This window comes from Eucyclogobius newberryi, unplaced genomic scaffold, assembly GCF_026437365.1.
Source record: "Eucyclogobius newberryi isolate DKJ021-1_F unplaced genomic scaffold, fEucNew1.0.hap1 SCAF_8, whole genome shotgun sequence".
Classification (NCBI taxonomy): Eukaryota; Metazoa; Chordata; class Actinopteri; order Gobiiformes; family Gobiidae; genus Eucyclogobius; species Eucyclogobius newberryi.
Genome location: NW_027316500.1, coordinates 18,695,440 through 18,711,080, shown reverse-complemented (window position 1 = coordinate 18,711,080; position 15,641 = coordinate 18,695,440). Strand labels below are relative to the sequence as shown.

The window sequence follows — 15,641 nt, the reverse complement described above, 5'->3', positions numbered from 1 at the left end:
CCATGGGAACGTTGTTTCTTTGGCCATATCTTCCACAATATGGCATTAAACTTTTCTGTCTCAATGGAGAATTTTCAGAATCATATGGTCTAAACTTTCCATTTATTTCCATCTTATTATACAGGTGATGTGCCACCCCCAGAAAGTTACATACTGTTGCTTTAAATTCTCAATTGTTATGGCAACCGTCATAATGTCTCATCACTCTGAGACCCGAGGATAGCCTGACTTATATCTGGGTAAGATTCAGGTTTCCTTGAATGCATATGTGTGTTCCTGCAGTTATGAAGACATTGGCATGAAAAGAATGCTCAGTTGGCTGTTGGCCACTTGCACTTTACCTGGATCCAGACTGCAGCCTTCACCAGCCTGGCCCCAGCAGCCTAAAGCCTAAAGTCTAAAGCAGGCATGTCCAAACTAGGGCCCGGGGGCCAAATGCGGCCCTCAGACCAATTTTTGTTGGCCCTCCCGCTTCCTGCTATGTCGGCCCAAACAACAAAAACTAGTACTTTTTACTGTGAAATTGGGAAAATTCAGGCATATTGATGTTATACCAACCTAATATTAATGTTCTAGGTCTAATTAAAGGTGTGGAGGCTCATCGCAATTACGTCACATGCCAAATTTTGAATGATTCACTTTGTCATTCAACAAATTCGACGTCGTCAAGTTGTTCGTGGCCCTCTGCCCCGTTTAAGTTTCAAAATGCGGCCCTTGGTGAAAAAAGATTGGACACCCCTGGTCTAAACAGCCTTAAGTCTAAAAAGCCTTAAGTCTAAGAAGCCTTAAGTCTAAAAAGCCTTAAGTCTAAACAGCCTTAAGTCTAAACAGCCTTAAGTCTAAAAAGCCTTAAGTCTAAAAAGCCTTAAGTCTAAAAAGCCTTAAGTCTAAACAGCCTTAAGTCTAAACAGCCTTAAGTCTAAACAGCCTTAAGTCTAAAAAGCCTTAAGTCTAAAAAGCCTTAAGTCTAAAAAGCCTTAAGTCTAAAAAGCCTTAAGTCTAAACAGCCTTAAGTCTAAACAGCCTTAAGTCTAAACAGCCTTAAGTCTAAACAGCCCAGTGAGTGTACAAGGCTCGCGCTCGGGAGAGAGACGCAGCTGTGACGTCAGCCGCGTGCCCTGGAGCAGAGCAGTCCAAGATGGCGGAGGTGAGGAGCGGGTTGAGGAGCAGAAATCACTTCGAGTCCAACTGTAAATCCCGAGTCCCCGGCGAAGGTAAACCGCTCTCCGTACACCGGGGCCGCTTCACGTCACCGACCCGTCCCGGTGACCAGCCGCGTGCGTGAAATACTCTGCAGATTGTCACGTTTTCGCCGCGTTTGTGTTTGTCAATGCCAAACTCTGTCTCACTCTCCGTTAGCCCCGTGTGTGTATGAGTGAGTGTGTGTGTGTGTGTGTGTGTGTGTGTGTGTGTGTGTGTCTGTTTGTGTTTGTGTCCTGACAAATGCGGCAACTCGTCTGAGATTCTGCCTCTGCTAAGTTTTGAAAAAAAAAAAAGAACAAATAGGCACGTTTTCTTCAAAGTTCTGCCTTGTTTTTCGCTGATCTGACACTTTTCAAAGGGATACAAATTCCCCCACAACACCTGTCTCTTTGTCCTGGTCGTGACTTTGACTTGTTTTGCAAAATGATTAACCGTCTTCTTTATCTTTCACCCGTTGTTTGGCGGCAACAATGGCCCTAGAGTGAGTTTGAGCTTTGAAACAGTCGCAGTAGTGTCTCTTCTTGGTGATCCGTGTACAACTACTTTGAGTAATCCGCTCATTCTGCTGAACACTTTGTGGGGTAAATATAAATGCAGTATTATTGGCCTCTTTAAGTACAGCCGTGTTGCAACAGAAAAAGCATGTTTGGTTTCAGACTGAAATGCTTCACACGTGTTTGAGACCTCAGCCTCACTAATTGGATTATCCTTTAACTGAGTTTAATGTCATATGTTGTTGCCTTTGAGTGCTCTTTATTTTTGGATTTGAGCACTTTTGTATTTATCTAATTATCCAATATTCTATCATTTTGCCATAGACTACCATTCCTTCAAAACAAAACCACATTTGTATTAGTGCTGCAACTAACTATTATTTTGATTATAATGGGAAATCCCTTTTAATGTCAGATTAATGTAAGATGAAGCTCCTTGTGGTCATCTCGATGGAGTATGTTAAAGATAATAATATGTTTTTTAAAATCAAAACCACTAGAAATACATGTTCCTGCTTCATTTTGATGTAACTATTGTTTGTACAATTCATAAAACGTCTTTTTTCAGACATGGCGTGTTTTGGAGTCTAATTATCATTTTTATAAAACGATGAATTGCCTAAATAGGTTGACGATTGATTCCATAATTTATTAGTTGTGATTTATCAATTAACCTGTTGTGGCCCTAATTTGTCTTGACCAATAAAGGCCGGTACAGATCCAAAAAGGGTTAAATTCTTCTTAGCACATGTGAAGTGCCGTGTGTAGAGACACAACAGGAGGTCTTGGCTCAATCATAATATATAACATGTGTCTTTTGTTGTGAAACGCTGACTCTGAGGCAACATTTACCACACAACATTCACAGCTCGTGCTTCGTCTGCTCTTTGCTCTTCAGTCCCGCTCCTTTATTGGTGATTTCTGCACTTTCACGTTTGCCTTCGTTGACTCGTGTCCAGAGAGCACGTTCTGTCACTTATCATCTGAAAACAAACACCAAGTTCACTGAATTTAAGGATTTTGTTCGTGTCGATGCCTTGTGTTTTAACTAGACTAACTGCATTTGATTTTCCTTGATTTGACATGCCTTTGACTTAATGATTTTTTTATTTTTACACTCCGTTTTTACTGAGCTGAAAGTACTTTGACCTGTACAATATTTGACCGCCCAGTGTTCAATTTAAGGATATGCGAGTACACTATAAGCTCTTGTTGTAGGCCACTGTATTGCCCACACAAATTGGTCTCTTAAACCATTATTAAAAACACACCAATATCTTCTTTCCACAGTTCGTTGGTTGTTGTGACTGTAGCTTTTCCAAACACAGGTGTCGGACACAAAGCAGCTGCTACACAAAGAGCAACACAAGTGGAGCAGTGAGCATCTGCGCTGCCTGTTGTAAGATAAGGAGTAAGGGGCTAATTTTAGTCCTGGCCCTGTTCTGTGGAGCCACTGGAATGGCACAGTACTTTAGCAGCTTCATAATTAATTGTGACAGTGTAAAATGGAAGCTTCTCCTCGCATCCTCATTGTGATTTGAAAGTTCTTGCCTCTTAAACGGGGCAGAGTACAGTTTGACACAAGAGGCAGGTATGTCCTCCTTTTACTGTTTGTGCACAGTTTAAGCACAATTTTACTCTTAATTTATTCAACACTTCTTAATATGTTTACTGGAGACATTTGGAAAGAATGTATAAAACGTACTTAGAAGATGAGTAATGCCAGAAGGCGTCAAACCAGTTGTGTCAGTATTTTGTGTCATTTCAATATCTTAAGGACGTCGCCCTAAAGTCTGTGAGACGTTAATCATCTCTAACGTGCACTGCACCATCAGTGTTGTTGACGTAATCAAGTGTATTCAAACCTTCAGCAGTATCTGCACTCGACAACACTCTGCTGTCACTCCAAAGTCAGCTGTTCAGCTCAGGCCGCCCTCTTCCATCACATTCATTACGACCATCGAGTAATGCCCAGGCGCTCTGCTAATGCGGAAACAAGTCCTGTTTGTTTTTACTGTCCAGTTGAGCTGCCCCAGCGCAGGAATACTATCAGGGATGGTCCGATAGGGATTTATTTATATTTATATTGCAGATATTTGGCTTTATTCTGAGGGCGATGGCCGATATTTGGCAACACCAATATATAGATGTTTGAATCCATAAGCAAGACAAGATCACAAATTAACTAGAAATAAAAACAATGCATTCATTTTGGATATAAAACATACAGCCATATTTTATACTAATTGCTCTATTTCCATTTTCACTCATGAGTCCAATCAAAAAGACAAAGCTGGTGCCCTGAGGACAATCTGGGAATGACACATGAAACTCACGCCCAAAACATATGCCAAATATCCTTCTTTTTTTGGTCGATGTGGTCGATGGTGATACTGGTGAAATAAATGAACAATTTTACAAGTCACGTTTGGTTAAATCGATTGGGAAATGTACTATTGAAGTGAACATACATTTGCATTTACAGTCTTTGTACTGAAGTATTATTTTTTTTTTATTTGGAAAGTTGCTTGTTAAAATACCTGTGTCTGTCATTACAACATTACAGAACAAATCATCTATTCTTTAATTCTAGGTTCATATTTAATCTGTGTCTTATAATGTATAACGTGTAATTACTGAATATGGTGCGTACTTGTGTTACGTAACTTGCAAATATCAATCTAATTAAGATATGATCGAGCATATCTTTTCTATAAAGCTCGTATTGTGGAGCAGACCACGCAGAACTCTAGCTCTCCTTTAATGCATTGCTCATCATTTCTTGCCGAGGTCTAAGCCAATACTGGAGAAGTGAAACATACATTGGTATGTTTCACTTCTCCAGTATTGACAGGATCCAAGTTTTAAGAATATTAAAACTATCCTCAAAGTAGTAGATACTAATTTCACTAACGATGGAACCCTTTAGTGAAGCTCTCAAACTTTCTCATTTAATTTATATTGCACTTTTCTCTTCACAAAGTGCTGCAGAGAGGTGGAAATGCAGTATGGCTTGGGGTTATTGGCGCTTCATCAAAAGTTAAGTACTTTCTGGTGAATTGAATGCGATCCATCAGTCTGTTGGAGCTCGTGGTGCACAGTTCAAGCGCTGCACGTTTCCAGACAGGAAGGAAGGCTCCAGTCAGCTCCTGACGCTCACTCAGGATCATAAACACTTTCACTGAGCAGTGTCTTTGTACCTCTGCCTGAGATGCAGTCCGTGTCCTTCAGCCTGTGTGAGTTTGTGGCACAGCTCTATTTCTGAGCCTGACCCACATGGACTCACCGCAGCGGCTTTGAATGTAGAGCAGGACACGTTTGTAACACGCCAAGACCAAATGTGTGTGCAGAGGGGGAGAAACATGGATAATATTTGTTTTTTGTGAAATGCAAAATTACACTACAGAGTTTATCCTCTATATTTAAAACTATTGTATTCATTATATATATATATATATATATATATATATATATATATATCATATATATATATCATATATATATATATATATATATATATATATATATATATATATATCATATATATATATATATATATATATATATATATATATCATATATATATATATATATATATATATATCATATATATATATATATATATATATCATATATATATATATATATATATATATATATATATATATATATATATATATATATATATATATATATATATATATATATATATATATATATATGATATATATATATATATATATATATATATATATATATCATATATATATATATCATATATATATATATATATATATATATATATATATCATATATATATATATATATATATATATATATATATATATATATATATATATATATCATATATATATATATCTCAGAGTCAGGACTAAACATGGGGAATCTGCGTTTCAGTTTTATGCAGCTAAAATCTGGAACAGTCTTCATGAAGATGTGAGACAGGCTTCTACTCTGACAATGTTCAAATCTAAGCTAAAAACTGTTTTGTTTAGCTGTGCACATGACTGAAAGGATTTTCTTTGCACTCTTCTCTTTTATGACTTAAATTGTTTTTAATTAGTTAATTTTATTGTATCTGTAATTTCTTTGTGATTTGAATGCATTTTTCCTGCTGTGTGAAGCACTTTGAATTGCCTTGTGTATGAAATGTGCTCTACAAATAAACTTGCCTTGCCTATATGCAAACACACTATTTGGTATTGAACAATATGCAATATCCACTTGTGTTTTGTGCGACCCTCAAACAACACACATAAAAAATAGTTTATCATTCATTTGATTTTTGTCAGTATTGCCCACTCCTAAGTAGGTTGGTGTTTAATTTCAGACTTAATCTTTCGATTGCATGTTGTTTCTAAACTCTGTTTTCCACCTTCTTGCATTATAAATGATAAAATGATGGTGTAACAATCACACTGAAGCGGTCCTGTAAGTGACACAATGGTTCTGTTTGTGTTCAGGACTGAGGGGAGTACAGCAGGAGGTCCCAGTCGCCCGCTCCAAGCAGAGGCCTCCTCTAGCCCAGCCTGAAGACTTGGAGGATGAATTTGTTCCAAAGAATAAGATTATTCTCCCGGACTTTGATGCTGATCTAACCCCCTCAGCAGATGAAGAACCCCAAGAACAGGTACGGTGCTCCTCCTGCTCGCTCTCACGCCCTTCGACCTCGCCCTTGTTGTGCAACAAACGAATTACTTGGTTTTTAGGTAGTGGAGGAAGAAAAGGCGCGGCCCATCCAGATTGTCCTGGCCAACGAGGACGAGCACAGTTTTGAGCTGGACGCGGCGGCGCTGGAGAAGATTCTGCTGCAGGACGACGTGAAGGACCTGAACGTGGTGGTGGTGTCTGTGGCCGGGGCCTTTCGGAAGGGCAAGTCCTTCCTGCTGGACTTTATGCTGCGCTTCATGCACACTCAGGTGAGACAAAGGTGCAATGCCACTGACTCAGCAGGCGTAGGCAGGCTCCATTAATACCTTCTACATTTGGACCACGTGCTCCTGCAAATATGAGCCGCTTGGTATGCATTACCGTTAGCGACATGCGGTGACAAGAGTGTCCTGTTTGGGCTCATTCTCCGAAACTCAAAGTGCCAAGAGGAGAGAATGAAGACTACTCGAAACGGGCCCAAACATTTCACATTAATATGAACTATTCCACACTCTGTTTATGCTAAAAAATGAAATAAAACATAAACAGATGATCAGCCGTTCCACCCACATTTAAATGAAGGCAATTAGCGAGTCAAATAATGAGCTTTCATTGATTTGTGATCGGTTACTTCTCCATTGTGGTTAGCTCAAATCAGAGAGACGGCAAGCTAGCATCAAGGTAAATATTCAATAGAGTATTTTAGCACTTATATCTATCTAGACATTCCACACATACCGTGCGTTGAACCCTTCTCGTTGCGCTCCCTTGTACCAGCAGCAGGGGGAGCCGTGGATGGGTGGGGACGACGAGCCTCTGACGGGGTTCACTTGGAGAGGAGGCTGCGAGAGGGAAACCACAGGAATCCAGGTCTGGAGCGAAGTGTTTGTGGTGCAGAAACCAGACGGGAGCAAGGTCAGCGCTCAACTATGTCACTCTTCTGTGTGTCTTCATATCCCGAGCACATTTTCATCCGTTTTAAGCACCACGTTCCAAGTGCGCGTCTGGTGTGTTTGTGCTCAGGTGGCGGTGCTCCTTGTGGACACTCAGGGAGCCTTCGACAGCCAGTCCACCATCAAAGACTGTGCCACGGTGTTCGCCCTCAGCACAATGACCAGCTCTGTTCAGGTGGGACTCGGCTGAAGGAAGTGACACTCGAGCACGAGTCGGTATTTTACCTTGTGTGTTGCGTCATGTTTTCAGGTTTACAATCTCTCCCAAAACATTCAAGAAGACGATCTGCAGCATCTACAGGTCGGGATAAGTCCACCGCCCTTTGCCCTGTTCTTTTAACCATTTTGAATCACAAGTTTGTTTTTCTGTTTGCAGCTTTTCACCGAGTATGGCCGCCTCGCAATGGAGGAGATCTACTCAAAACCTTTTCAAGTATGACACCTTCAATGACAGTGCAGAGGATAAATTATCTCTAGATTTGTCTCAGTGTCTGATGGTTGCTCTGTGTTTTAGTCGCTGATGTTCCTTATCCGTGACTGGTGTTATCCGTATGAACATGACTACGGGCTCGGAGGAGGGAATACTTTCTTAGACAGAAGACTTCAGGTAATAGTCTCACTAAAGCTACTTTGCCACACCCAGTGTTTGCGCTGTACAAACGCATATTATTGTGTGTTGTTTGTATACACTCTCACAACCCACTAAATAATCTTTCTCTGTGGCTTTGTGGTGCGTTTGTCCCTCAGGTGAAGCAGAACCAACACGAGGAGCTGCAGAATGTAAGGAAGCACATCCACTCCTGCTTCTCCAACATCGGCTGCTTCCTGCTGCCACACCCAGGCCTGAAGGTCGCCACCAACCCTTACTTTGACGGCAGGCTGAAAGGTCCGATAGTGTAAAAACATGTCGCTTGTAACGTGAATGTTGTTTTATTATTATTATTATTATTATTATTATTATATCCTTTGTGTCTCATATGGTTAGAAATTGATGATGAATTTAAGAAGGAGCTGGCAAAGCTTGTGCCTCTTCTGTTGGCCCCTGAAAATCTGGTGGAAAAGGAAATTGGAGGGAACAAAGTCACGTGCAGAGATCTTGTGGAGTACTTTAAAGCTTACATTAAAATTTACCAAGGCGAGGAGCTGCCTCATCCCAAATCCATGCTGCAGGTCTGTATTGTAGTGTAGAGTGAAGACACGGATGTGTGCCCAGTTAACTAAAGCATGTTCTTCTGCAGGCCACAGCTGAGGCCAACAATCTCACTGCTGTAGCAGGAGCCAAAGATTTGTACGGCAAAAGTATGGAGCAGGTACAGGCAGTGTAATGTACCATTTACATGGTGATTATGGGCCACTCTCTGACGCTGTTGTGCTCCTCAGATCTGTGGAGGAGACAAGCCGTACATCGCCCCGGCAGATCTGGAGCGCTGCCACGAGGAGTTTCGAGACCACTCTGTGCATTTCTTCCGTTCAGTGAAGAAAATGGGTGGCGAGGAGTTCTGTCAGAAATACCAGAGTCAGCTGGAGGGCGAGCTGGACGAGGCCTATGTCAACTTCTCCAAACACAATGACAGCAAAAACATATTCTACGCCGCACGCACCCCCGCCACGCTCTTCGCCGTCATGTTTGTCACCTACATCGTGTCCGGCGTCACCGGCTTCATCGGCCTGAGCACTTTGGCAGCCCTGGCTAACATGGTGATGGGGCTGGCCTTGCTGGCTCTGTGTGCTTGGGCCTATGCCAAGTATTCTGGAGAGTATCGGGAACTGGGCACCTTGATAGACCAGGTGGCAGAGACCCTGTGGGAGCAGGTGGGTTTTCCTTTTGTGTTAACTCTTTCTACCAGTGAACTTTGACAGACGATTTGTGTGCAATTGTGTGTTGTAACTTGCTGATGTGTGCTGCCTTTGCTCTGCCTCTTGCTTCGCTCTACAGAGGACCATCAGAAAGGTGAGAGCTGCTGTGTCATATTTCCCTTGCATTCTTGTTCTTTGTCACATCCTCCCCCTCCCAGAAAAAAAACATCTTTCTCTTGATCTGCCGTCCTTTCACATCACAGTCCCTCTGTGCCTCTGTAGCATATGTCTGCTGTAGCTGTGTTGTTAACGTCCTTGCTCCTCCCTGGTTTCCCACTAGATCTTTTCCAAAGTGGTAGAACCGGTCAGGAGGCGTCTGGCCTGGCCCGTCTCTCTGCTCCCCTCATTTCCTCCAGGAGTGGCCATGGGATTACAAACGCTGTCTCCACTCAACAACAACTACAAGAAGACAAACTAGCTTCAGTTTTTTTGACATATACTTTCTGCACTTCACTGGCTGCTTTACCCTTTCTCTAAATGTGTTCGGACAAAGATGAACTCTGCAACTCACTGTCATTGACTATGAACCCTGGCAGGCCAGGCCCATCTCAGGATCCAAAGCGAATGCAACCTGAATAAACGGTTTTTAATCTACCTTAATTGTCTATATGAAAAGTAACTTTATTAGGTTTGGTTCATTTGGCGTTTCAGTTATTTTTATTATTTGTTTTTCTTTTCTTTTTTAGGTTCCCTTTCCTTCAGTTTCTTTTATCCTAATTTTTGTATCCAGTTATTTTACTTTTCTATCTCATGGCGTCATATTTGGCAAACTTATCTTACTATGCTTTCTTTGTCTTGTAGGTTTTGAAGCCACTAAGTGAACAATATATGGAAGATAACGTCCGGCAGACGGTGGTGAACTCCCTCAAAGCCAGTTTGACAGAATCAAGCTCACAGAGAACGAAGCAAAAGACTCACTGACTGTCCTGAAACTGAACTGTCAAACACCAAAGCTCACCTCTTGTTTGCACATCTCTTTGCTGGCCTGGTTAATTTGCTGTAAGAATTGCTGAATGTCGCCCCCTAGTGCCTCTGAGCACACAGTGCATGTTCTCAAAGCACTGTCATGTTTGTAAGGATGCAGTGCTTATGTAGCCACACTCATCCTCCCGTCAGAACCTGTCCTTGTGGACCTCCTGCAGGACCACGCAACTTCAGGGAACAGCTGTGAATACATACTCATGGACATCTGTCACGGTTAATATTCTTATTAGATCTTTAAGTATCTTGGCACAAGAACTTGCTCCAATTTGGCATGTTTGAGATTGAAACCCAAATGTTCTTAATGGAACATAAACTGTTCATGTTTGCCTTGTAGTCTGGACGGGCCTCATCAGTCAAACTCTTGACTGTCTTGAATTGTCCATGGAGATTTAACTAAAGGCCGGTGTAGAAGCCTGTCATGTTTTAAGTCTTTTGGAACATGTTTATTAAATAGTTGCCAGTATTCAGTTTTCTGCATGAAGTAGAGCTACAGCTTTGTGGCATAAAGGTATAACTTTAGTTGCCAGTGCAGCCAGATGTTTATATCTTTGACATATTCCATTGCCTTCTTCAAACTACTGTATTCCAAAGCATTACAATCTCTTGGTTCACGATACATTCGGTTAGATGGTCATGTTAAAAAATATCTTTTACTTCTCATCAACATGCAATCAATGCTTTTCATGTAAATCCAAAGTTTAGCGAGAAATGGACTGGAACAATTACAGAAATATTTAGCTGAACTGTTGATCCTCATCTCGAGCGCCAGTCTCACTGCAGTGTGATCTTAAAATGTATGTTGAATTTCATATTTAAATGAGCTGTGTACATGTTTTATTCATAGACGGGGTGTTTGTTGATCTACTTAACAGTTTATTAAATGGTAAGTTGCAGCTGTAGGTTTACATTTGTTTATTCCATTGCTGAAATGGACAGTAGAGAAGTGATTACAATTTTGACAGGAATCTTGTTATGAGCAGAATGAGGACATGTCTGCCTTTTAAATGTGTATGCTAATTTATTTTTGAATAAAATGTTTATCTAAAGAATAATTCACTAGTCACGTTTTTTTTTTGCAGTGTCCACCTCAGTCATGGGTTCAGTTCAGGCACTGGAACTATTAAAGACAAGTCACAGTGGCTGTATATTGACCACCAGAGGGAGTTTCTTACAAACGTTTCTTTATTACAAAGTAGTCACATAACATTGGCATGGTCTATTCTTCTTTACCCACAAGAGTTCTGCTCCACCCTGTGCTTGTAATAAAAAATGTGATTTTACCGTCAGCAGCTGGTGATACATTATATACTTGGTAAGCAACTAAAGGCCAGGGAAATAACAGATCAAGAGATACAAATTATAAAAAGTTGATTACAAACTCTGTCAATACATTGAGAAACTTCAGAAATAAAATAATTCAATCAAAGCCTTTGCATAAAGTGTTCAGACTCATCCAGGCACATTTGCATCTTACGCAGTCAGTAACAGAAGCGTCACCTGCTCGTCTGGACAAAGACACTAAACTAAGTCTCCACAGCATCAATTGAAAACATCGTTTGAACACTTCATTTTTCAGATCTTATTCATTTGATCAATTCAGCAAAAAAGTAATACAATATTTACTGCTACAACATAAGTCCTTCAGTCATTTCTGGAGGATTATTTTAGAGTCCAGCTTCTTACTTCGTGTTCACATATTTACATTCCAATGAGCCAAAGCAGTCTTACAGATAAAATACTATTACACTGAAGTTGCAATAATACATTTTGGTTACATGATTTTACACATTAACTAAATAGAGAAATGTATAACACTTATGGCTTAAAACTTGTCTTCAATTTGTGGTAGTAGTAAAACAATATACATTTCACTGAAGTCCAGCTGTGGCAGAGTGCGTGTGAAGTTGTCTCTGTGGCTGAGCAAAAACAGTCCAGTCTTTGTGAATCTGAGCTCTACTCTTCCCTTGTTGCAGCCAAATCACACAACTCTGGGTTTCCTTTGGTGGCTGTTCAAAAGCGGCGCAGCTCGTCCAGTTGTAAAGAAGTTATTCCAGTGCAAGTCTAGCCTGAAACTACTGAAAGTTACTGGGGCTTTTAGCAAATGCTCCTGAAAATGAAGGAGATGGCAGCGCCCAGTGCCAGGCCGAGGGACAAGAAGAAAGCCATGATCGCGCCTGCTGTCTCCGCTTCATGCTGCGCCACTTTCCTGTGCACAAGACAAACAATCACACATGAGCTTAGCACTAACACTGATGGCAGCGTGTCATGGAGCATGTCTTACTTGGGTCCGTAGCACATGCAGAGACTGGCCAGGTAGCCATTGGAGAAGGCAAAGAAGATCATGAAGATGATGTACCAGGCGTCGTGGTAGAAGAGCGTGGGCAGGTAGTAACGTGGCTGGACGTTACACAGAATGAACAAAGGGATGAAGACAATTCTCAATCCTGCGAAGATGGGAAGCAGCATGCTGTCTTTACCAGGCTGAGGAGAGACGAGGAGTGAAGTCATGGAATGAAACGCAATTTGATAGACATAACATATTATTTCACTGTAAAATGTGCATGGTATAACTACTGTAGATAGAAATGAGACATTCCTGCCTTAGGTCAGAGGATGATTCAGTTCAAGATCTCACATGGGCCCGAATCAGCTGACCAATATTAGATGTTCACGAATGTTCACTTAAGCACTCAAGATTTCAACTCAATTATCCTAATTAACTGTTCCTAATCCCATTTCTTTGACTACAGGAAATTAAAATACTTTGTGAATGTTGGCTTTTCTTCACTGTAGAAAACATCCAGTGACAAAATAACTAAAAAGCGCTGCTGTTCTAGATGAAAACCTCACACCCATTTCACAAACCATCTACACAACAATAACACTAAAGTTATATTGTGTACAGCCATACTAACATCTGAAAGGTGGATAGACTACCCTCTGCTGGTCCCCACCAGTACTACATGAGCAGATACTGACCCACATGCACACGGCCGTCAGACTCCTGCCTGCCCAGTCAAATAGGTTAAAGAACAGGAAGCATGACACAGGGATGAAGTAGGTTTCTGAAAATGAATCAAATAAATTCTGTCTTTTACTTTTTACTTCACCTTCAGTTCAGTTTGAATCAAATATGCAGATTCTTACCCCAAGCTCCTCCGTCTGCTACTGTGGACTTCACATCCACAGTCACAGCGGGAAAAGTCCCGATGGTGACAGTGAAGATGAAGCAAACAGACAGGGCCATCACCCAGATCTATTTAGAGACAAACAATGGCAGCTGAAAATGGACCTGTTTGCTAAAAATAAGTTGAAAATATGTAATTGATGATTTGAGGACGTTCTAAAGCGTTTACAACGTACCTTTTTGAAGATGTTTACGACGGACACTGTGGGCGGGGCTTCATCTTCTGTCAGACTCACCGCTGGCCTCTTCTCTGTGGAATCTTCTGCAAAAAATAAAAATGTGTTGTTGGTTTTTAAAGATTGCAGATATCTAAGGGATAACTTTATTTGCTTGCTTTATTTATGTATGTTTTTTCATATTACCTTTTTTAAGCAGGTCCATTTTATTCTCCTCATCAGCAGACGGATGGGAGGCATTGCTATCTATGTAGTACTGGAAGAACTCCTGGCAAAAATAAAAAATATTTAGCTGTAACCTCACAAAAACAAGTATACAGATTATTTCTTACCATTTTGGGGAGGACAAAGTAGGACATTATGGCCAAAAGAATCACAGCACAGGCCGTGATGAAGTAGCCAAAGGCACTGTCTTGCAGAGCAGATCCAGCTATAAACACACACACACACACACATTTTTGTAACAATTTTGTCCTGATAGATTTGAAATGATGACAACAATGAATAAAAACTATGTGAGAAACCTACAGGCCAAAGCACAGATCATAGAGAAGGCAGCGAAGGTGCCGGCCAGGCCCTGTCCACTCATGATGGGTGTGGTGTAGGTAGTGGGCAGAATCCCAGCCAAACCAAACAGACTGCCCTGAAGAACTGCCCCGAACGCTGTGGAGAGTGAGAGTAATGAAGATATGTTTACTACAGTTTATTACAGTTTAACTCATTAAAAACCGACAAGTGAAAACATTGGCCAAACTCATCTACATAAGTAATTTGCACATGTTCATTACGTAACACATTCACTCATACTATTACTGACAACTGAGCCTTTCAAGCATGTATGCGCCTATGTGTTAGAATATTGTGACACATTCTTAAGCGTGTGGTGCTTAAAGGCCAGTAGGTACAAAAGTCTTGCTCTGTGCAGAGTTGACAGCTGATATTTGTTCAACGCAAACACAGACGCTAAAGTATCATGTCATTGACACAGACAGCATCAGTCACAGAGTTCAGAAACAGTGTTATTATATTTATTATGTTTCCCTTGTATCAAGTACTGCAATATGCCAAGGCTGCAATTCAGTGTCTCAGACAGTACTTTATAATATATCCATAACTTAAAACATATTACCAAAACCAAATGAAAGGGGAAGGGTTAAAAGAGTGGGCTTGTGTGTTGTGCCTAGTGTTATAATAAATGAGTTTCTAACCCAAGTCAGAAATAAAGAACGAAAGACTATTCAAATTTGCATCCCATTTTGTTCAAGCTGAAATGTTTTTCTTTCATTCTAAACTGAGATGCAGTTTGGAATGTGTGGACGGCAGTATCAAAGCCTTAAGGTCGCAATGTCTTCTGCCTCTCATCAAACATCACTGACCACTTCTCGTGAGGATCAGAAGGTCCAGGCCGGACCAAAGGGGTAAGCTTATCCCTGCTGTGTGCACTCTCACTCCAAACAAACACACACAGTGGGAGTGCTCTGTTCTCAAGTACAACAACTGATACAAGGAAACGTCTTTCTGTTTTGGCCTCTGCTCGTAGCCACATGTGTCTATAATCATTGGAAGTTTGGGCAGATGGCAGCACTAAAATATATAACCAATGTCAATGCAAAGAAAGACGTTTTCTTTTCTTTTTTTTTACATTTAATCGGCTCTTACACTATTTTAGGAAAGGAAATGGGGAGAGGAAAAATGATTAGGCCTATGTTCCCTATATATTCTGCTCATCTGTGGCATTAAATAAAGACAAAACATATGACTTATTATACTTACAGTTGATGAAGACTATTTTGATCATAGTGAGGCAGAAGAATGGCATAGGCTCAATGTTGACCTTCACCACAATGGCAGTGATGAGGAAAACCACAAAAATCACCAACAGACTTCCCAAAATCCTCACTTTCTGAGAAACTCTGAGAACAAGAGGGACATTTTATTAGCAATAACATTACGCTGATCACAGTTAAAGTTATGATTATATTATGTTCCAAAATTGTGCAGAAACTGGAACCATTATATTTATGTTCATAAAGGACACTTAAACCTAACTCAATGCGTACGAGGTAAGATGTGTGAGTGTAGACACTCATTGTGAAGTTATGTCTGAGTAGGTGAA

General features: G+C 40.7%; 2 protein-coding genes across 6 annotated transcripts in view; one reads left to right on the top strand and one right to left on the bottom strand.

The window, feature by feature from the left end:
• Positions 1–1,083: 1,083 nt before the first annotated feature.
• On the top strand, positions 1,084–11,214 carry LOC140351639 (atlastin-2-like). 3 transcript variants are annotated; one of them, XM_072437555.1, is made up of 14 exons: positions 1,084–1,214; positions 6,182–6,348; positions 6,428–6,637; positions 7,146–7,283; positions 7,392–7,496; positions 7,572–7,622; positions 7,698–7,754; positions 7,836–7,928; positions 8,069–8,207; positions 8,307–8,491; positions 8,560–8,631; positions 8,702–9,133; positions 9,258–9,272; positions 9,980–11,214. In XM_072437555.1, the coding sequence occupies exons 1-14, from the start codon at positions 1,139–1,141 to the stop codon at positions 10,097–10,099; spliced, it is 1,860 nt and encodes a 619-aa protein (XP_072293656.1). In that variant the 5' UTR covers positions 1,084–1,138; the 3' UTR covers positions 10,100–11,214. The 3 variants fall into 3 exon arrangements, with proteins under 3 accessions (XP_072293656.1, XP_072293658.1, XP_072293657.1); XM_072437557.1 differs by lacking the exon at positions 9,258–9,272 and having other exon boundaries at positions 7,149–7,283; XM_072437556.1 differs by lacking the exon at positions 9,258–9,272.
• A 112-nt stretch (positions 11,215–11,326) lies between these two features.
• Positions 11,327–15,641, bottom strand: part of LOC140351640 (equilibrative nucleoside transporter 1-like) — a 36,020-nt gene continuing 31,705 nt past the window's right edge. For 2 of the 3 annotated variants that reach the window (XM_072437558.1, XM_072437559.1), the window contains exons 5-13: positions 15,299–15,438; positions 14,054–14,188; positions 13,858–13,955; positions 13,712–13,793; positions 13,526–13,611; positions 13,310–13,418; positions 13,142–13,227; positions 12,444–12,643; positions 11,327–12,368 (exon numbers count right to left, since the gene is read on the bottom strand). In XM_072437558.1, the coding sequence (XP_072293659.1) occupies positions 12,257–12,368; positions 12,444–12,643; positions 13,142–13,227; positions 13,310–13,418; positions 13,526–13,611; positions 13,712–13,793; positions 13,858–13,955; positions 14,054–14,188; positions 15,299–15,438 (1,048 nt within the window). In that variant the 3' untranslated portion in view covers positions 11,327–12,256. The remainder of the gene's footprint in view (positions 12,369–12,443; positions 12,644–13,141; positions 13,228–13,309; positions 13,419–13,525; positions 13,612–13,711; positions 13,794–13,857; positions 13,956–14,053; positions 14,189–15,298; positions 15,439–15,641) is intronic. The other variant, XM_072437560.1, reaches the window with a different exon arrangement.